Genomic DNA, 22,136 nt, shown 5'->3' with positions numbered 1-22,136 from the left:
CTTGCTGTCACCCTATCTTTTAGTGGGCTTTCGGCAAAAGACGGAATGTGGGCTGGGTCATCAAAAAAAAAAAAAAAAAAAAAAAAAAATCAGTAAGGCCTAGTTCGCAAAAAAGTGCGTTTAACATATACTAATGATTTTTGGGTCATTATCCATCATATACGATTTAGTATGGTTCACGTTCAGGTCCAAAGAGGACATAAACTCTGTAAAAGCGTCAAGGACTTTCTGTAGACTGTTTGCCTTCCATGTCAAAAGGACAGCGTCATCTGCATAAAGGAGCGATGAGATGAAATAATTGCAAGTCCTAGGATAGTCCAATTTCTTTTGCAGCAGAAAGTCCTCCAAATCGTTAATATAAATGAGGAATAAAAAAAAGGGGCTAGGATGCACCCCTGGCGAACACCCTGAAATTAAGGGATCAGTACTATCTCCTCCAGGGTCATAGCGTATTTTCTCCGTAGTATTCCAGTGAAGCCTCTGGAGGAGCATGACTAGGGGTTCCTCTATCCCTATAGACCCCATCATATTCCAGAGTTTATCACGATTTACAGTGTCAAAAGCACTAGTGAAGTCCATAAAGGCCAGATGTAATGAGCTCTTCATGGACTTTGTACACTTAATGATAATTAGTGCTAAGTTAAGAAACTGCTCAACTGTCCCACGTCATTTTCTAAAACTAAACTGAATCCTCGAAAATATATCATCATCACTGGCCCATGCTTCCAAATGAGCTAGCAGCACCCTCCCCAGGATATTGGTCATTCCTGTCCCCTTTTTAAAATATTGGGACCTCTGTGGCCTCTTTCCAAGAAGCAGGCCAATGATAGCCGCCCTAAAGATATTAGTAAGGATATGGATCGAAAAAGCGGGTTTATTTTTAAAACGGTCAAGCGGGACATCATCCTGGCCAGGCATTTTCTGAATTTACCCTGATTAATAGCTGACTCCACCTCCTTCGCAGAGACTGAATGACTAAATTGAGTGGCCTGTTCAATATATTTATTAACAGTGGTATCTCATTACTCCTCATCAATCACCTTACCTAGAGGATGAAAAACACAGGAAAAGTGCACTAACCACTCTGCCCCCGAGATTTAACAGTCACATTTGGATTCTGGTTCCTCAGTAAACAGCAGGCAATTGACTATATCCCCAAACCTCCTTGAGTCCCTAAGACTTCCAGCGGCCAATAAATCAGACCAGGCTTCATTCTGAAGCTCTTTCTTTCTATCAGTACAGCCTTATAGTTCTTCCGTGCTGCGCTAGCTAAATCTTTGTGTCTTGGGGCCGCATGAAGAGCAGCCATTAACTACTTATGGGGTTTTGTACATGCACTATCAAACCAATGAAGAGGCAAAGCAGATGACGTGGGGTGTTTTACTGTTAACTCAGATGATATGGCACAACACAATGACTCAAAATCCATAGTCAGGGTGACAGGTGTAGCCTCAAGTGACAGGCATCTATTTATTAAACATATATTTTCCCTTACTATTTTAGCTTCAAAGACTTGCCGAGCTATCTGATCCCATTTTAGTCTGAGGGCCTGATTTGAGCTATACTGAATAGCAACTGAGGAGGTCATTTGAACCCCTCTGCATACGCTATGTTTTTAGACTAGTTGCTAGGGGATTGTGATCACTAGCACAATTCAGAATGACTCCAAAATCCATAACCAAGCAACTGTAATTGCTAGTAAATAACATGAAGTAAATGATACTCAATTTAATCCATCCTAAAAAAGTAGGATAAAATGTAAAGCTGTCTTTTACACCATCCGGCAGAAAAAGTAAATAATTGCAGGTAACAATATTATTTCGGGTGTCTCCATATTGAGGGGTCTGAAATGAGTCCCTGCCTGGCTGGCCTTATTTTCCAAACCACACACCCTGGTGCTACTAACCTCACAGGCTGGACAATTAAAGTCACCAACTTACAAAGTGCACAGAGGTCAACTAGAGAGGTTTGCCCTCACAATTATCCCATTTAGCAAATCTGCTAATTCGGTGATCAAACACATTATTATAAAAATGAATCAGCAAAAGTTCCACATCGCCTAAGTCCGTTATCCGTAACAACTGAAACCATGGTGAAGAATTTAGGGGCTTAACATTCACATTGCTGCATTTGTGTGAAAGCAGAGCCAGACCACCCTTCGCCTTCCCTGAGGAAGCGGATACTGGAGCATTACAAAAACAGTAATACCAAACAATATAAAAGTCTGTTAGAGACCATGTTTCCTGGAGGCAAATCAGCTTGAAGCCTGAAACAAAACCAAGCCAATCCTCATTTCCTGGTTTAGCGTATATCTGGGCAATGTTCCAAGGAAGCATGTTGAAGGGAGGATCATTGCCACATGGATGTGGAGCATCTCCTTCCCTAGATCCCATACTCAGATCAGAAGTCATAGGAGAGGATGAAAGGTCCTCCCAAAAGATGATCAGGGACCAACGATGTGCGTGTTACAGTTAGGCCTGGAGACACATGAGGTGATCGCTGTCAATCATTCTCCTCCAAGTTATGTAAAACCGAAAAACAGTTGTTAGAACAAAACTGAGGGGAGGGTGGGTGAGTTACCCGAAAAACGGGGGTCCTAAGATTAGCAGGTGGGCTTCCATGCAAGCCCCTCTGTGGAGCCTAATAATATCCCAACAGTAACGCTCTTATTCCACGGTAGGATCAGCAAAATGACAGTGTAAGTAGAAGCTTCCTCACTAGCCCCGGTGATCTAAAGTTAACAACCACACAGACTCTGTCCAGTAATGCTGCGCGGTGACCAATACTCAACACTTGCCTAAATGTGAGAATCTCAGATAAAAAAAACGTCAGTTGTCCTCCCCGCATTAGATCTAAACCAATATAAGACTTTATGTTTTAAGGCATCCTCCTGTACATAAGTCGTACATAACTCGTAATAGGCTATGCTATGGGCTTTTAATCTATTTGAATTTTAACATTGTCCTATGAATAGTATGATGATTTATATTTTTTATTTGTCCATTTTACTGATTTTGGGATACTGGCGAAATTGTTACTGTAACATGTTTATTCGATTTTAACAAATCACAAAAGCACAAAGTTTGATGATGATGAGTACAGGACAGCACTATAGAACAGCAAGTGAAGATATATCCAACAAATCCACTCATTACAGTATGTACTTCGGCCCTTACAGAGAGAAGCAACATCTATCATACAACAGGACAATTTCAAAGACCGCAAATGACCGTCCTGTGCTTTAGCTAGGCCAGTGACACACCATTCTAATCTTTGTAAGAAGTCATAATTAAAAGTCTTGCACTGGAAAAAAGATGGGATTGCAGTCCACGTTCGCCTGGAGTGCTTCTGAACTTAAGTTCATGAATAAATCAACTGTTACCTCAATTATTCTAAAGTCTCAAAAATTCAGTTTTACCTCTATGACATTAACTATGCAATAAAGAGCAGGATTTCCAAGAAACTGTCATACCTGGTTCATTTAGTGCTTGAGCAGGATCCTTCAACAGTGCAGCATATTTATGCAGCAGATTGACCATCACCTCCAAAAGCCCCACCTCTCTGAAGACATCTTTGAAGATAGTGTCGTGACGGGTGAACTTCAGCAATGTCTTCATAGCAGCAATGCTGCAGGGGTACGAGGCGTTGCCTTTCAGAAGGATGCTAACACTAATCAACTCCTTGCATGGGATATAGTTCAAGCTGAAAACAACAAACTCCAACAACTCAAAGTATTTGGTCTGTACTTCAGGCAGCTTGGAAATCTTCTCTCCAAATTGGGACAAGGTATGCTGTGGCTCCAGGATGAAGTAGTTTGCACTGTCCGCAATGTATATATTTTCAATGGCATCAAGGATGACCTGTGCAAGGTAGCTGGTGTTCGCTTTCAGGAAAGTGTTCTGTAGAACAGCAAATGCTTGGACATTTTTTATGCTGTGCCCTAGAACCAACAGGTGGAAAAAAATGAATATGCATGTGAATTGAATTTACCAAGTCTGAATATATAAATTATTATCCTTATACATTTGTTTCCTAGAAGCCCATTTGCAATCATCTACCTTTAGTTTGACTGAACTAGCCCGATCAAGTCAAGAGGAGTTTTAATGGAACACCAACCAACTAGTTCTCAAGGAATTACACTATGGTACTAGTTTCTGCATGTAGCATGAACAGATGATACAGCAGGAGAAGTTGAAAGTCATCACCACATAAAAGTATTGCATTGTCAAGTCTTGCAATAAAAGTTCAAACTATTTAAGCCACGGATGCAGTGCTTAATTTGAGCCAGTGGTTGCTGGAGGGATGCACCAACACCTATTTTTGGGGACCGGCACTTATTTTTGGGGACGAGCACTTATTTTTCATGTATCATATATTTACAGAGTGCAACAGAGGGGGAAACACACAGATCAGAAACACAGGAAGAAAAAGCTGGCAAAACCATCACAAACAGAAAGCAGATACCTGTAAGTGCGAGAAAAGAAAAGTCTGGGAGTGTCTGGAAGTGGATTTAAAGAGTACCGACCTTAGTTTAAAGTGCACCGATGTTTATTTGCACCGGGCACAAGCTTCTGATCAAAGCTTTAGGCAACACCACTCCTTCTACAAACTAAGCACTGCAAGGCTGAGTCTACATGGCTAAAGTCAACAACTGCCACAACTGACTACATAAGTCCTCTTCCTAGGGTGTCCAGGGGAAAGGTGGAGAGTTAAGTGGACATTCTGAAGTGATGGGCCTAGGGCCTGAAACTCTGCATTTCCTGCCCCTTTTCACCTAAAATCACTTACTTCCAGGACATCTAAAGTAATGAATATGCTTCCACAGATAACACGATTCACAACTTTCACAGCTGGTTTTTTCTTCCAGCATTCTGGTGTATTTACAGTTCTACCGTTTCTGGGTAGATGCCATAAACCCTCGATTATGGAGCTGTAGATCAAACTAAATTGCCTTATCTCCACTTCTGGGTAGATTTCATATACCTACTACTGTGGGGACTGTGATTTAACATGGGTAGCCCTAACTCCACCTACTGGCGGACCACTTGGACTTTTTATGGTAGGGGCTCTCACTTAAAGTGGGCTGCTTCAATGCTGTGTCTGTGTGGAGCCTACAGTGGTTGTAACTGTGGATAATGTTTTGAGTCCATTATACTTATTTATTGGCTGGACTGCCCTTACTTAGACTAGTAGTGTGGTGTTTATCAACACTCTCAAGGCTACTTCCTGAGTGCCCTTTGGATGACCACATAGTTTGTCTACTATGAAGCCTATTTATTTTTTCTCAGGGCTAGGCAGATACAGATCCCTGACTACCCTCACGGAATCAGTAATTTGATGATTAGTTAGGAAGGTTCCATTGGATCACCACTATGGTGTACATCAAACTTCCAATGGCTGCAGCCCGGCCAAACCTGGGCTGACTTCATAGACCCACTACTGTGGTACTCTTTCCAAGTAGCACCCTAATTCTGCTCTTGGATTTCGTCACACAACACATAAGCAGGGCAGAAGTTACATTTCTTATTTTACACTATTAAATCCCCTTTTCATCTGGTGGCTGAGTGTCTGCCACTGACGAGATCAAATTTGTTATCCCAGACAAAGTAATTATTCAGTCTTGGGACTTTCCAGATCCAATCACCTCCACCTCCACTTAAACTTAAAACCCACATCCAATTACAAAAGCATGCACAAACCTGGATTTCATTAACTAGGGCTTAAAAATGACCTTCAAATCTCAAACTAGAATTGCTTAATCAATTCTATCTGCCTCTAGCAGTGCAGCACTCACTTATCTAAAGTCAAAAACAAATAAAGAGTCTAATCCTTGGATCCCTTTATAAAGGTAGCTTAGCCTCGACTGCTCATTCCCTTCTCTTCTCAAGATAACTTGTACCCAAGTTATATACGTTTGGCACCAAGTAGCAAACTACCTGATCTACAGAAGCCACCATATCAACAACCCCTCAAAGTGTTTAAATGGCCTGCCATGAAATAATCCTCTCTTGTCACAAAATATGGTTCTTTAAGATGACCTCTCCTATACTTCAGACACAATGAACCAAGTCAACATCAAGACACAAGTATGTGTGTATCGGGGTGAGGTTTGGGGAAGAAAAAAAAATTAGAGCACTCCTGACTATTATTTCTGGCAACTGACATACTACTTCCATACCCCTCATCCTTCTAAGCCTATCCTGTCTACATCTTCCTCTAAGCTAAATTTATCTCTCTACCAAAGGCTCAGCTATGTACCGCCTGTCTCTCTTCCTCCTCAAGTTCAGTACACCCTTTTCAACAGATAACAGTTAAGCTGCCCCTTCTTTTTTCTGACCTTTTTCCTACTCTCCCACAACAACTTCTCCAACCACATTATCTGTGTCTCCACTAAATCACTCTTCTTTTCATCTTGTGCCACTTGCCAATTCTTTTCATGCTGCTTGCCACTATATAACACATTTCCCCTTTACCACTTCTCACCCAGTTTGCTACTCTACTGTTAACACATTAGCCTCACATCCACCTACCCCCTTTTATCTCCTTTAACACCCAAAATCTCTCCCTTTCAAAGCTAGGCTTTCAACCATGCATGCACTTTACTTTATTTCCACTCACAGTTGAACCGCTTTCCTATCCCCACTCATTACTGGTACCTCCCTCTTTCTGGTCTTCACTCCATTTTAGCCTGCAGATCCTCTTTTTATGAATATATCTCCTTCCCTCCTCTGCATCTTACCTACACCCTTGATACTTCTCCTATTTGCTCTCTCAAACCACCTACACTCCTAGCCCACCGTTCGCACACCTCACCATCTTCCCCCACATCTACAAATCATGGAATGCAACTCCTCAGTCTGATGGACTCAGAGAATGACTCTACTCGCACTCAATCCCAACTAAGACCTCCTCCTATAAAAGAGGACACTTTCCCATCTAAGTTGACTCTCCAACTCTCAAATGCCCTCATTAATGCAGGGTGCCAAAAGGAAAAATGCACGAACGTCTACCATCTCCTGACAAAACACGGACCTGCTTTTCAATGTGATAATCGAGGAACAATCGTACATGAGGCAATATCTACTTGCTACAGAATCATGAGAAATCACACCCTGTAAAGCCAGGGGGAGAGGAGGAGCCGCAGATGTCAACCATAAAAGCTACATACTCTTAGAATCTAAACAAAAATGTATCATGAATTAGTTGCTTATGGAGCACATCCTTTACCCCGCAATCTGAACAACAACCGGCCTTACAACGCAGTCACTACCACGACTGCGACGTTACCACACAAGTCGCTACAACGACTTTTCTTGTGGGCACGTTGTTGCACTGGAATTGGATTTTTAAGTCCAACACCGTCCCTGCTGTTGCGTAGACTGTCGTTGGACTAGTAATTTATACTATTTCAAAGTCCAGCACCCTCTAACGCAAGTTGTAATAACGTCACAGTTGTGGTAGTGACTGCGTTGTAAAGGCATGCGGGGTAAATGCATGCAGCGTTCCATCATACAATATTTGTTTACATCTGGCAACTTCCCAGAAGAACTAAAAAACCAAGTACATCAAAACAATTATGAGAACAAGCATTTGCAATGCAATGGGTCTCGCATATTTCGAACAAGTTGTCATCTTTTGACAACAGCGCCCACGAGCAAACACAAAAAAAAACATGAGTGCAAACTGAGAAAGGATGACTTAACAAAATAAAAGAAAGTTAGCTTTAAAAAAATAAAACTCTGCAATTTGGTTTGTCCTGCTGGGCACATTTTTGCCAGTCACAAGCCTTCTGTTTGCAGGACACTCGAAGTTAGAACCAAATAGTAAGTACCTCAATCACCTTCGGGAGCAGCGGATGAGCATTAATTAAGTTGAAATCAATTAGTGCTTGATCCGTGCTCCACATCAAAAAACTGAAATGATGGCAGACATGTCTTGATGAATTACGAGGCTGTGAAGAAGAGTGCCACGCAAACCAACATATGGTGAGCAACAAGCGGGCTCCAAGCCCTTTCCTAATCACAACAGCGTTTTGCATACGAGACGCATCCGCAAGCGCATGCACTCACAGGCTTGACCCTAAAAAATATAGGTTCCGGCTCAACACTCTTAGCTAAATACCATCAAAACTGCAACAACGCTTTCTAAGGAAAACTAACTGAAAGAGCCGCTTTTGTGCATTATCATCCTACATTGAATATATTGATCAGGCTAAACTGGATTCTACCCATATGGGAAAACAGAATCTGAACTAAGTGCAGCTTGGAGTGACATTAAGGCTACTGTGGACTTTAATGGCATCGGAACACTTGTGCTTTTGAATCTTTCTTTCACCTTTGACTTTGTCTATTATCCCACTCTGCTTCAGAGACTAGAAGTGACTGGGATCAACACACTATGCTCCTCTGGATTGTTTCCTTTCCTACCTGTAGAGTCCTTCATTCTGTCTAACCTTCTGTTCTACTCTGACCATTTTCCACTAAATAGAGGACCACCTCAAAGATCCAGCATCTTCTCCTCTATAATGTATATCTTAGATCTCTGCTTCAAAATCAGCTGTAACAGCTGTGAGCATGAAACACACATTATTCTACAACTTTAAGCAGGCTTAGACTCCTATGTCATTGTCAGGTCTTCTAGCCATAGTTGAACAGATGTGAATAAACCAACTCAAACCAAGCTCCTCAAATGGATCAAGTAAGCAAAGGATGTTCTACGTTGCGGGTGGATTGCTGTCCTGATTTATATAGTTTACTGTATTTTGTAACCTGTCTCCACCTCCATCCATCCATCCATCCATCCTTGTCACACTAGCCCTCTCAGTTGCTGAACATAGTCTTCTCCTTTTACTTACCTTTCTACTGGTGGAAAATGTTCTCCAAATTACTGTGAAGTTTAGAAAATGTCTGGAGGTTGGTCAACAGAACCGGATGTGACGGAGGCATACAACTGGGTAACTAGACTGTACATGATTTCTACTTTGGTAGCACAAGTGTTGTTTCTACTTACTTTGTATTCATGTTACTTTTCCCATATCAGCTTGCTTGCATGTGTTCCAATAATATAACAATAAAGAAATGTTTGTACTAGAGAATTGAAATGTTAATGCTAAATGAAAAAAAGTGAATAGAAAATTAAGTTAAAAAGAAGGTTTATCCATGGCAGAATAGGAGGGGATTAGTAATGTATTGTATCACAAAGACAATAGGCTAAATGCCCATTGAGAGGTAATGTCACATTGGTTTTGTGATGCTGTGTTTAACTGTGAATATACCCACACTGCTACAGAACAATAAAATGACAGCTGTTCTAAAAAAACAAAGTTAAACTTAGACATATAAATCATTTTTGGCAAGACATTTTCACTGTATATTCCCCAGCAGAGTAGAATTCAATCTTCAAATTTTGACTGCAAAGGATGACTGATACAAAAAAACGTGCTATCTGACATTGTCCTATATAAACCCATTATCATTAAAAAGGAAAATGTTACGTACCCAGTAGACATCTGCTCATGGCATGTAGTACTGTAGATTCACATGCTTTGCATAAGTCTGCCATCTAGTATTGGGCTTGGAGTGTTGTAAGTTGTTTTTGTTCGAAGAATGTTTTCGAGTTACTCCTCCTGTCAGTGATAGTGCGCATGGTCATTGAGTCCTTTGTTAGATTGTTTTCCCGCAGGCAGGTAAGGTAAGGAATATATATGTATGTAATGAAAAAGGATGTCTATGCAATGTATATACTTAAGTACAATATTTGACTAATAATTCTACTACAATAACCACAAGCTTCCAGGGAGGAGGGAGGGCGCATGTGAATTTACAGCACTACATGCCACAAACAGATGTTTACTAGGTAAGTAAAAAATTTCCGTTCAATGGCATGTGTGGCTGTAGATACACATGCTTTGCATAGCTGTAAAGCATTCCACTCCAAGTAGCCTGAAAAAGTGTCCTGAGCACGGGCCTGGCCAACACTTGCTTGTTGGTGAGCTAAAACATCTGCACAATAGTGCTTACTGAATGTTTGTGGTGTAGAACAAGTAGCAGCTTTACAAATAACTACTATTGGAATGTTTCCTAAAAAGCATCTTTTTTCTGGTAGAACGTGTTATAGGAGCTGTAGGTAATTGTCTTTAAGCTTTCAGATAACAAGTTTAAATACACTTGACTATCCAGCTAGCTATCCCAGTTTTTTAAATTGCATTGCCTTTGTGAGGCATTGAAAATGCTACAGAAAGCGGTGTAGATTTTCAAATACATTTAGCCCTATCAATGTACTACATAAGATCTCTTTTAACATCTAGTGTGTGCAGAGCTCCTTCAGCAACTGAGTCTAGCTGTGGGAAAAAAAACAGGTAACTCAATTGATTGGTTAATGTGAAATGGTGAAACTACTTTTGGGAAAAATTTAGGGTTTGTCCTAAGGACTATTCTATCTTTATGAAATTGGAAGAAAGGTTCTTCTAAAGTGAAAGCTTTCAGTATTTCATTTACACTTCTTAATGAAGTGACAGCCACTAAAAAGACAGCTTTCCATGAAAGAAATTGCAAAGAACAGGAGTGCATGGGTTCAAAAGGTACACCCATGAGTCTAATAAGGACAACATTAAGGTTCCGTATTGGAGCTGGAGGAACCCTGGGTGAAAGTACTCTTTTAAAGCCTTCCATTTAAAGGCTTTGATTACTGGAATTCTGAATAAAGAAATATGTTGTCTGTTTTGGATGTAAGCAGCTATGGCTGCTAATTGAAATCTAATAGAAGAGTATGCTAAATTAGCTTTTTATAAATGTAGCAGATAACAAACAATGTCTTGCACTGATGCTTTGAGTGGAGCTATGTGGTTAGGTTGACAGTAGCATACAAAACGCTTTCATCTTGCAGCATAACTGTCTTGTTGTAGGTTTATGTGCCTCTCTAAGAATGTCCATACATTCATAGGGGAGTTGTAAATATCCAAACTCTATGAATTCAGGAGTCAGATCGCAAAATTGAGTGTTTTGGGGTCTGTATGTCTGATTTGACCTTGCTTTTGAGTCAAAAAGTATGGTCTGTTGGGAGGTTTCTGGCAGGGAACCACAGACAGATCCAAGAATGTTGTGTACCAAGGCTGATTTGTCCATGTAGGGGCTACAAGAATCATGGGTAGTGATGTTTGTCTGTTTGCCAACCAGAAATGGAATGAGTAGGAGAGGCGGAAAAGCGTGAGCAAATATCCCTGACCAATTCATCCATAGAGCATTGCCTTTGGACTCCGGGTGTGGGTATCTGGACACGTAGTTTTCGCATTCTGCATTTTCTGGGGTGGCAAAGAGGTCTATTTCTGGTGTTCCCCATGGGTGAAAGTATTGGTGAAGTACTTGTGGGTGAAGTTCCCATTCGTGGACTTGTTGCTGCATCCTAATTAGGAGGTCTGCAAACTGTTTGTCCATTCCTGGGAGATATTCTGCCAGTAACTGAATGTGATTGAGAATTATCCATTTCCTAATTGTCTGAGCAAGAAGGGACAATTGAGACGAGTGCCCCCCCGTTTCTACAGATAATATATGGTTGTCATGCTGTCTGTACAGACTACAACCACTTTGTGGGAGAGTTGTGTCAGGAAAACTTTGAGCGCTAGAAAGACTGCTAGTAACTACAAATAGTTGATGTGATAAGTTTGTTGAATGGGACTCCACCTGCCTTGTATTGTAAGGCTGCTGAGATGAGCCCCAAACCTATCTGTGATGCATCTGTACTAAGAGTGATCTGAGGCACAGGGTCTTGAAAGGACCCCTTTCAAGCCCCTTCGAGGGGTTGATGGGATTCCACCAATGCAGAGAGCGGTGAGTCTGATGGTCCAACAATACTAGATCCTGGAAACTGCCCTGTGGCTGAGACCACTGACAAGCAAAATACTTCTTTAAGGGACGCATGTGTAGTCTGGCATGAGGTATGATGGCAATGCACGAAGCCATCATTCATAATAGCTGCATCACTACTCTCACTGTGTAAGTGTAGTTCTCCTGCAATTTAGACAGAAGAGTTTGAAATGCTTGAATGCGAGCTAGGTTTGGATATGCCAACCCTGAGTGAGTATTGAGAATTGCTCCCAGATAAGGCTGTATCTGTGAGGCCTGGAGATGGGATTTGAGAAAGCTGATTGTAAGTTGAGTGTGTAGAGGATTGACTGTGTACTGAGTAGGATTCTGACATTGGTGGATGGTATTTGCCTTGATGAGCCAGTCGTCCACGTATGGGAAGACATGAATATTTTGTCTTCTGAGGAATGCAGCAACTACTGTTAGACAATTTGTGAATACTCTGGCAGTGGTTGTTACCCCAAATTATTAAAATCTTGAATTGAGAGTGTTTCCCCCGCAATGACAAATCTGAGGTATTTGCAGTGTGCTGGATATATGGGAAGGTGAAAGTAAGCATCCGTGAGTTTGAAGGCTGTCATAAAATCGCCTTGCTGTTATAGGGGAATAACATCTTGCAGGGTGACCATATGGAAGTGCTTTGAAAGGATTATAGGTTGAGAGGTCTGAGATCCGGAAATGGTCTTAGTATAAGGAAGTATAGGGAATAGACTCCCAACACTTGTTGACAGGGGAAGTGGTTCCATAGCCCCTTTAAGAAGAAGGGATTGTACATCTACTTTCGAAAGAATGAGATAGTCGTGTGAAAGTTTGTGAACGCGAGGGGAAATATTTGGAGGAGTGGAAATGAGCTCTAGACAATAACCATGTTGGATAATTGATAGAACCCATTGATCTGTGGTTATTTTGGACCACTGGGGATAGAAATGTGCTAGTCTTCCCCCTATTGGAGAGGTGTATGTTGGAGGAATCTGTACACAGGCACTGCCGTGTGCTTGAAGCAGAACCTCTAGAGATGGATGCCTTACTTCTGCCTTTATTATCTGCACCCCTGTAAGAGCCTCTGAAGGAACCTTCTCTGTAAAAGTGTATAAACTTGTTTGATCTGTGAGGTAGAAGGCCCAGTAGATGACGTTCTAAAACCTCCCCTAAATTGTGGTCTACGAAAATGACTCCCATTTGGTGTAGTTAGTATGCCCCCCCAGCTTTAGCTGTCTCTAAATCTTTTTTCAGCTTATCAATGGTGTTATTAACCTCTGGGCCAAACAAGTGTTCTTTATTGAAAGGCATGTTGAATACTGCCTGTTGTATTTCTGGCTTGAAACCTGAACAGCTCAGCCAAGCATGCTTTCTTATAATAACACTGGTGTTTACACCATGTGCTGCTGTATCCGCTGCATCAATGGCACATCTAATTGAATTATTTGAGATGGCCTGCCCTTCTGAGACTATCTCCTGACCCCTTTGTTTGATGTTCATGTGAAGGTACTGGAGCAGTTCCTCCATCTCGTCCCAGTGGGCCCGATCATACTCTGCCAGACGTGCCTGAGAATTTGCAATTCTCCAATGATTAGCAGCTTGAACAGCTACCCTTTTGTTTGCTGCATCCAGTTTTTTGCTCTCCTTATCAGGAGGAAGAGCATCTCCTGTGGACTGACTATTAGCATGCTTTTGTGATGCACTCTCTACTATAGAATCAGGAGGTAGTTGTGATTTAATAAATATTGGATCTAAAGGTGCTGCTTTGTACTTTTTGTCGACCCTTTGGGTAATAACCCTCGCCCTAACAGGTTCTTTGAAAATCTCTGTAGCCTGCTAGGCATTGGTAGGAACGGACTCTCTTTATGAGTGTTGGTCAATGTATCAAAGAGGAAATCCTCTTCGATAGGGTCGGTGTGCATATGTACATTATGGTATGCCGCTGCCTTTGCAATAACCTGATTGTATGCTCTTGCATCCTTAGGAGGTGAAGGCCTTGCTGGATATAAATCTGGGTCATCAGGGAGTATGGAATCTGGATCAGATAAATCCCTTGGAGGTACATCTTATAGAACATCACCTAAATCATCTCTATGAGGTGATGATGATCCCTGTAGAAAAACTCTGGTCATACTAAAGTTGTAGGCAATTGTAGTGGTGGAGGAGTAGGAGGAAGTACAGGAGAGTGAGGAGAATGAGGTGGAGAAGGTTGAGGTTGATCTGGAGCCTTGTCTTTATCTTTGGAGTCTTTTTTAGGAGGAGCAGGGTCCAATGATTCTTGAAAGGTACTTCTCCTCAATTGGAAAAGGGGGAGAAGCAATAATTTTCCCCGTTCTCTTTTGTATATGGAAGTGTCCATTACTTCTGGATAGATCCACTGTTGAAAGTCCCTTCTAATGAAATAGTGGAATCTTCGGAAGCCATTGTCCTTGGGTCTGAAGTTTTTGGAACTGAGTCGTTTGTCAAACCGAAGGCGTCGGCTCCAAAGCTGATGTTGAAGGCTTATTTTCTGGAGCCAAAGTGCTCTTTTGGAAAGCTCGACTCGATCTCAAGATTGGGTGGGATGCTGCTGAGCCCTTGGTCACTGCCGAAGACATCTTGGTTTTGGCAATTTTCAGTGCCGAGCCAGAGGGTGGGGCATCTGAATGCAATTTTCGGATCTGACCATGGCCTGAAGGCAGTGGTGGACCAATGACCAACTTAGAAGTCTTTTTCAAAGTCTTTATGTGTGACGATGGGGCTGGTGTACTCACGTATTGTGCTGCTGGAATCGACTGGCTCTCGATGTCAGAATCAACATCCGACTCAGAGTCTCGGATCGAAAGCGCTGACGGATGTCCAATTTCCTCTTGTGCATGTTCTTCTCCGAAGATGTCGGGAGTGTCTTCGGGTGTTTCCGACGCCATCTCTAACCGACGCACTCTTCGTTCCCAGTCTTTTTAGATCAAAAAGACCTACAAGCACTGCAGTTTTTCTCTTTATGTTTCGGGGACAAGCACAAGTACACAACAAGTGTTGATCTGTGTGTGGGAACTTGGAGTGGCATTGAGGACAGAACCTAAACGGAGTTTGTTCCATTGGCCCTGCATATTTTGACAGAACTTGACGTGGTAGACCCAAGGAGCCAGTGGACGCACCTCAGGGTGCTGAACCAACCCTGACACAGAGAATCGGATGGATTAGTTTAAGGTTGGAAATACACAATAAAAATACTATACCATCACCGAAAGAAAGACGGAAAGGTATGTTTGAAAGAGACCGAACCGAGATATACAGGAGCAACTGGAAACGTGTCCGAACCCGACGGCAGCGAGAAAACTATCTAACAAAGGACTCAATGTCCATGAGCACTATCACCGAGAGGAGAAGTCACTCAATCTAGTAACTCGAAAAGATTCTTTAAAAAAACAACTTGCAACACTCCGAGCCCAGCACTAGATGGCAGAATTATGCAAAGCATGTGTATCTACAGCCACACATGCCGTCGAACATATATATATTTTTAGAGTGCATCTTTGCCTAACTCTAGCTGTATGCAGAGAAGACTCCATAAGAGTTTTGTATGAAGAAACATGCCGCCTGAGGCTAAAAAAGAAAGAAATATAATAAAGGAACTAAATCTGCCTGGCAATTGGTTAATGAACAATATCATCCAGGAAGCTGTCTTACATGCATTATCTGGACCTACGCCAAAATGGAGAATGTCATACTAAAGAGCATTATAATAACTACTGAATACCCAAGAAACCATAACCACATATTTTGTATTTTACTAACCATATTGAATAACCTATAATAACGGAAGTCATGATATCAAAAGTACGCCATCCAAGGAAAGAATGAGCCTTTCTCTTCACTTAAGCATGGCACCATCACAATACCACTGTCATTAAACCTAAAGCCAATTTTAAAACGTACCCTTATTAATTATTGTATGAATACCAATAACTGCTACCATTATTCTTATTCTAACCCCACCTATTCAATATACCTAGCCTTATTTTTTTAACTTTAATTTCAACATAAAAACATAGTAATTATTGGTATGCTGTTTTTTTTATTTCAAAATATACATTGCCTTAATGTCCTTTAGTGTTTTTCTAATTACAGTTCTTCATTGGCTTTTCTTAATTTTGAATTTGTCTCTTTGTTTCTTAATTATTGCTTCTTCGTTTTTGTCATAATACCTATTATCTCCCGATCTATCCCATTTGTTTAAAGTAATCAAGTTACTCACCTCGCCCAGCAGGCTGTGGGACAGCAAATCCAGGCAGTAGGAAGGGTGCTCCAGTGATGATGCCAGCTGGTTTTAGCTCGTTGGCACCATATGTTGTTAATGTAGTAATGAGATTAACTAAGTCTTTCAGTGCATCCTTTGATTCATTCTCCTTCGAGTTCTCCAATCTACAAAATGTAGAGGGCAAAAAAACACAAGAGTGGATCATCATAAAGGATGACTCCACAGAATCAGACCACAATATATCAATATCAATATATATATATATATATATATATATATATATATATATATATACATACACACACACACACACACACACACACACACACACATATATATATATATATATATTACATGCAGAAGAGGAAGTCATCTGAAGTGAAAAATGTACATATGCACTAACTAGCCCACAAATTAGATTTTTCGATGTATCTCTTGCTAGCTGTACTTTGAACCAGACACTCAACTATGGACAAGAAAAGCTCCATTGCTAGCCAAATGAAGACTCTGCTATTTGCGTATTCTCAAATGTATGAAAACAGTCAACTTTCGGTATTTCGCAAACAGGGAATAAATGGTCTAAGTCAAGTCAATTATCCCAACCTTTCAAAGCCTCTTAAATGATTTTCTTCCTCTGAATGAGATCACTCAGGATGAAAGGAGGCAAGTGAACTTTTTCCTATGCTGTATAAAATACATGTAGGATAATGTTGGGATGTTTTGGCCATTACACCAACCAAGACAATACAAGATAAATCTGAAGAAACATCAAAATAATAGCTGCAGTTATTTTAATCATACGGTTATCTACCAAACACATACAATTTCACATCATGAGTAAGAAAAAATAAAACATGCATAAAGTTTTTTAAGTAGAAATATAACTCCATTAGGACAACTGTAACAAGTCTAAATCCACTATTAATATTTGCATGAATATTCCAATTAGATTGTGCGAACAGTGCAAAAATGCATATTTTTTTAACCGTTCTCTTCTAAGGCAGTGTTTTCTAACACATTTTAAGCAATTCAGGTTACGGACTAACCCTTTAAATGGCAAGAGACAAGCATGGTCCTTTAGATTTGTTTCTTTGTATGCAAACGTGAAATATTTTCATTTGAATTTTAAAACTGTGTCTATTACGTCTCATTACCTCATAGACAGGGCCAAAACCTCAAGAGGTCTAGATATATTAGTTCAACTTCAGATGCCATAGTGATGTGCACTGCTTCACACGCTTTACAACAAACAGGATATTTACCAGAAAGCAAAGTACTATATGCCCTGAACAATACAATATGTTTAAAATGCTATTTCGTTGCTGAAGTATTTCTTTCCCCTAGTGCTATCACAACGTGCTTATTTTGGGCTGAATGATAAAAAGGGATATTTTGAAGTTCAGGCTCGAGACAGCCAATACAGAGCACACACTGGATACTAAAAGGAGGCTCAACATTCAGTTGGCAAATATGTGCAGTGGAAAAGGGAACTAAAATAATGCTACTGAAAAACAGACAACTTGGTTGGAGCTGCACAATGTGAGCACTACTGTACCTGAGCAGTACATCGGTGAGGAAACTATAACCTTGGCATGTCCTAAAATCTTCCAGCAACGACTGTGAAACATTGCTAGAATCCTTCAGGAAACAAGAAATTGTTGCAAACATCTGAACCATTTCCAAAGGCAAAAGGTCTCCGGACTCCCGCATGTTCTGAACGCACGTAGATAAACATTCTTTTTCTGCAAGAGACAAGACCACAAGAGGATGAAGGACAACAAAAGAAATAAAGTATGGATGAAATTTAGGATGGGTAGGGACAATGGAAGGAGAGCACTTAACAGAAGGACAACTTTATGAGAGACAGGAATAATTTCTTGTTCCACGGCATTTAAGACAATCTTACATTATCTTCACTTTAGTACTTCAACATTCAACAAATTATGTAACCTGCCTTCCGAATGCATTGCGTAGGGGGAAAAAGTCAGACTATCCCCATACCGGATTTAAAATAAAAAAAATATGTATACTGTTACTAGCTGTTGCTGTGTACACAAAAAGGTCCTACACAGAAATAAACAATTCACTACAATTCATGGAAGTGATTTGTATAAGCACTTGAGTTAGGTGACCTCAGTCTTAAAAATGGTATGAACCCATGTAGCCAGTGGGACACACCACTGTTCAAGGGGTGCGAAAGACTTCAGGGATACTGCTATAACAATGGGCTCATGCTGAACGAATGCAGATAAAACTAGTGCCGATATGATCAATGTAGATTCAGGGGAGTCCACGACAGATCTTTAGGCTATCGAGAGCAAATACATTTACAATATGAAATTAATTGAACAATGGAATTAATTGAAGCCAACTTTCAAACATTACACATTCAGACCTTGTGTCAGATCTCAATTTGGCACTTCAATTAGCAATTCTGGGAGCAGTTTGTTTGGTGCCGTATTTTTGTCATTTTCTCAGCCTTGCATCCACAGTATTCCTTCCCATTGTTATTTCAGCCAGTTAGATTTTACCTATTGTAACCAATCGCCCCAGGTTCCCTGTAGTAGTGAGTATTATGGATCCTGAATAGCCATAAAATGTTCTCACTCCCTATTTCAAATGAGGTGATTTAGCAGTCAGCCAAGAGGTGTTCATCTCTATTTTGTTGCAGCAACATAATGCAAGTCTCTGAGGGAGGCATATAGCTGGACTCTCTGCCATCGCCCCATCAGCTCCTTCTGGTCCATTTTGATATATCGACCGTCTTGAGTACTTGCTGAAAACAAGCTCTCCTACTCTGCACTGTAAATGTTTTATTTCTTTTCTTGTAACTATGGTGTTTGCTTGCATGGAAATGACTCCATTCTTAAAGTGAATGTTCATTTTGCTCTTCCTTCTAGGGTATTCAAACAGTCTATTATTCACGTTGCACCTCATTTAGTCAAAGCATGGTATAGAGGCCCACTAATGCCTGTGGAGCCTACTTCCATAGGAACAGCTATAGAAAACAACCAGCCTTGTGCCAAGAGGTGTGGGTGCCTAATCTTCCTGGGTAGTTACATGAGAAAGTGAACACTCATCGTCTCTCAGTTTATTGGTATGGCTGGTCTTCCTATACCACTAATGCCAGCACGGGTTCAACGTTCACTGGCCACATGCAGCAGCTTCTCCTCTCTTGTTTCTCTTCTACAGTAATTTCTCCACCCCTCCCCATACTGCCTCCTACTTTTCCCTCAAATAAAGAGTTAACATCATGAAATCATAAGGCAACCAATATACACATGGCAGGTTACAGCCTTGATGTGTTTTGGGGTGGATAGGCTTCTCTTATTTTGTCTTCAAAATCTTTGCCTTAGTTTGCTTCTAAAAAGAGACTAAGGGGGTCATTACGACCCTGGCGCAGTGACCGCGGCGCATTAGCCACGGCCATACCGCCGGCCCCTCCACTTGACCACCAGGCTTCTGCCAGGCAGTCAATCCCCAACCGCTAGACTGGCCGTGGCGGTAAACACCGCCATGGAAAGGCTGGCGGTAAGGGGGACTCTGCCTGCCCCTGGGACCCCTGCACTGCCCATGCACTTAGGATCGGCAGTGCAGGGGCCCCCAGGCACAGCACCATCGTGCATTTCACTGCCCGAATTTCGGGCAGTGAAATGCGCGACGGGTGCTGCTGCACCAGCTGCACATCAACATTGCCGCCGGCTTTATTATGAGCCGGCTGAAATGTTGATGTGACTTTTCCGCTGGCCCAGCGGAAATGTCATAATAGGAAGCCATCAATACCGCCAGCACTAGCGGTATTGTGGTGCCCGTGGCTTCTGCGGTCTTTTTGCATGACCGCTGAAGTCGTAATGAGGGCCTAAATGTCAATTACTCATCACTTGGAGTTGTTAACTGTACATCTTCTGAAACCAGATGCCCATTTTCCTTTTTATTAATTCGAGTATTCTTTCCTCAAGAGCACGCCCACAGGAAAAACAATCATCCTTCTAGTCGGATGCTTAGACAAAGGCCCAAACTTGACCCATTTAGTACTGATAATAAAGTGTGCCTTAATCTCAAAGAAGTGGAACCGGCAGCACACGTGGTTAGCCTTTGCTCTTGTCAAGGAAAACAAGCAGCGTCTTTCACATGACATGTAGAAAATTAAAAGCTTTTTACCAAAACATACATACCATGAATGTACTTCAAAACATTGAGAGTAAGGCCATGACGTGATATGGTCATCAGTACTTCCCCTGCACTTTTCCTCCATGGCATGTTATAAGGTGGACACCAAGAGGTAATTGCACTGAAAAGTAGTTGCAGGTCATCTTTCTGAGCGAGCTCTTCAGCCGGTGACACAAAACAACACAATTTAACTAAAATCTGAAAGAAGAGATAAGCTGGTTACTGAACACAACTTGAGGTAGTAACATGACATTTTTGTAAACAGACGCTGGATATACACATTCAAGGCTACACAATACATAGAATTAGAAACTCAAACCAATAATATCATTATTACCCTCATGTGCACATACTCACATGTTAAACATTACAGGCACTGAGGTACAGATGTGTGCAAGCACAAATATCCATTGGTTTGCAATCTAAACCTAACAAGAGCCCATAATTTAACACCGCAGAAGACACATCTGTTAAGACGGCAATAGCCCTTATGTCCGCAGTGGTGGCTGGTGACTTTTGAAAGCGGTGCCGTTAAAATGTTGTTGCGGATATTTATGTAGCAAGAAGTACTGTGTTTTTCTCTATGTATAATGGTTACTCCATAGGCTCAACGCTCAACAGTCACAAGGCCCATTTGCAAGAGATTGGATTATTTGGGGTGGGTGGTTGCCCACCTCAAGGAATAACAATATTCTGTTAAAGTATACACCAAAATTGACTACATTAACCTGAGTTCAACCCTTAGGTAGCTATGGCACACACTGGCTTAAAGTAGGGCAATGTGTAAACAATTTATATAGTACCAAACAGTAATAAAGTCAAAATATCAAACAGTAAAATTCTCAAACCAAATTAGAAAAATAAAGTATCATTTAATAATAAAATAAAACAACACTAAAACAACTAAAATCCAATAAGGGGAACAGAGGATAGGAATTTTTAAAGTTGTAAGTAAAAATAGTGACAAAATGCTCTAAGCACTAGTGATAGTCTATGGAAGCAGTAGACTGGGACCAAAGAGCAATTTCAGGCCAACTGCGATGGAACGTGGGTCAGATACCCCAAGCCTGTGTGTTCCATTCAAAGATTTTACCTTCTGACTTTCTTATGCAGCTCAAAATCCTCCATCAGGGTCGTGAAGCTCCATCCGAGGAAGGTGAATAACAACAGGACACATCTTCTGCAAGCAAGGTGGCTCTGTAGGTCTTAAAAGACCACAATGCTAAAAGATCTTTTTTTTTTTTTTTTCCAAAGCAGCTCCTCTGGGTCACTTCTAAGGCTTTCAGGATCTCAGGGCCAGCAAGTAGGGGCTGGAACTCACTTCAGCAGGCCGCCCGCAAGGTGCAGTGCAGTTGCAAATGGTCACTCGAGGAAAAAGACCTCCTGCAGATTGCTGTGTCCTTGCATCCAACACATGAGGTCCAGCTCACTGAACCTTTGAGTCTAGGTCCAGTTCCTCAGGGCTCCTCTCAGGTGGCAGGAAGTAAGGTCCAGGCCTCTTACTCTTCTGCAGACTGTGCGGCTGCTGTCAGGCTAATGAAAACTAGCCTACAGGAACTTTAGGCAGGGAAAAGGTACCTTTCTAAAAGTTACTTTTCAAACATATTTATTAAAAATCTAACACAAAGTCAAAAAAATACAAAAGCATTATAAACCATTGTTCCTGAAGTGGACTTTTAATAAGGATGAAAACTAGTATATTAATTAGTAGCTTAGCTGGTTCCTGTTAAACGTTGCATGTTAAAGTTTACAATTTGATAGCAGGTTAAAACTGCATTAGGCAGGCTACGATGGCAGGCCTGAAGCCATGCTTTAGAGGCCAGCCCTACGGATTCACAAAAGGTGCTACTGTCCACAGCTGGTTGGTTTACAGACCCAGGGTGCAT

At 41.2% G+C, this 22,136-nt stretch overlaps 1 protein-coding gene across 3 annotated transcripts in view; it reads right to left on the bottom strand.

The window, feature by feature from the left end:
• Window positions 1-22,136, bottom strand: part of WDFY3 (WD repeat and FYVE domain containing 3) — a 1,200,521-nt gene that overhangs the window by 810,277 nt on the left and 368,108 nt on the right. For all 3 annotated transcript variants that reach the window (XM_069236246.1, XM_069236255.1, XM_069236264.1), the window contains exons 8-11: window positions 20,256-20,448; window positions 17,636-17,822; window positions 16,078-16,244; window positions 3,473-3,940 (exon numbers count right to left, since the gene is read on the bottom strand). In XM_069236246.1, the coding sequence (XP_069092347.1) occupies window positions 3,473-3,940; window positions 16,078-16,244; window positions 17,636-17,822; window positions 20,256-20,448 (1,015 nt within the window). The remainder of the gene's footprint in view (window positions 1-3,472; window positions 3,941-16,077; window positions 16,245-17,635; window positions 17,823-20,255; window positions 20,449-22,136) is intronic.

The sequence above is a fragment of the Pleurodeles waltl genome, chromosome 1_2, assembly GCF_031143425.1.
Source record: "Pleurodeles waltl isolate 20211129_DDA chromosome 1_2, aPleWal1.hap1.20221129, whole genome shotgun sequence".
Classification (NCBI taxonomy): domain Eukaryota; kingdom Metazoa; phylum Chordata; class Amphibia; order Caudata; family Salamandridae; genus Pleurodeles; species Pleurodeles waltl.
This window is presented reverse-complemented; position numbering and strand designations above follow the sequence as displayed.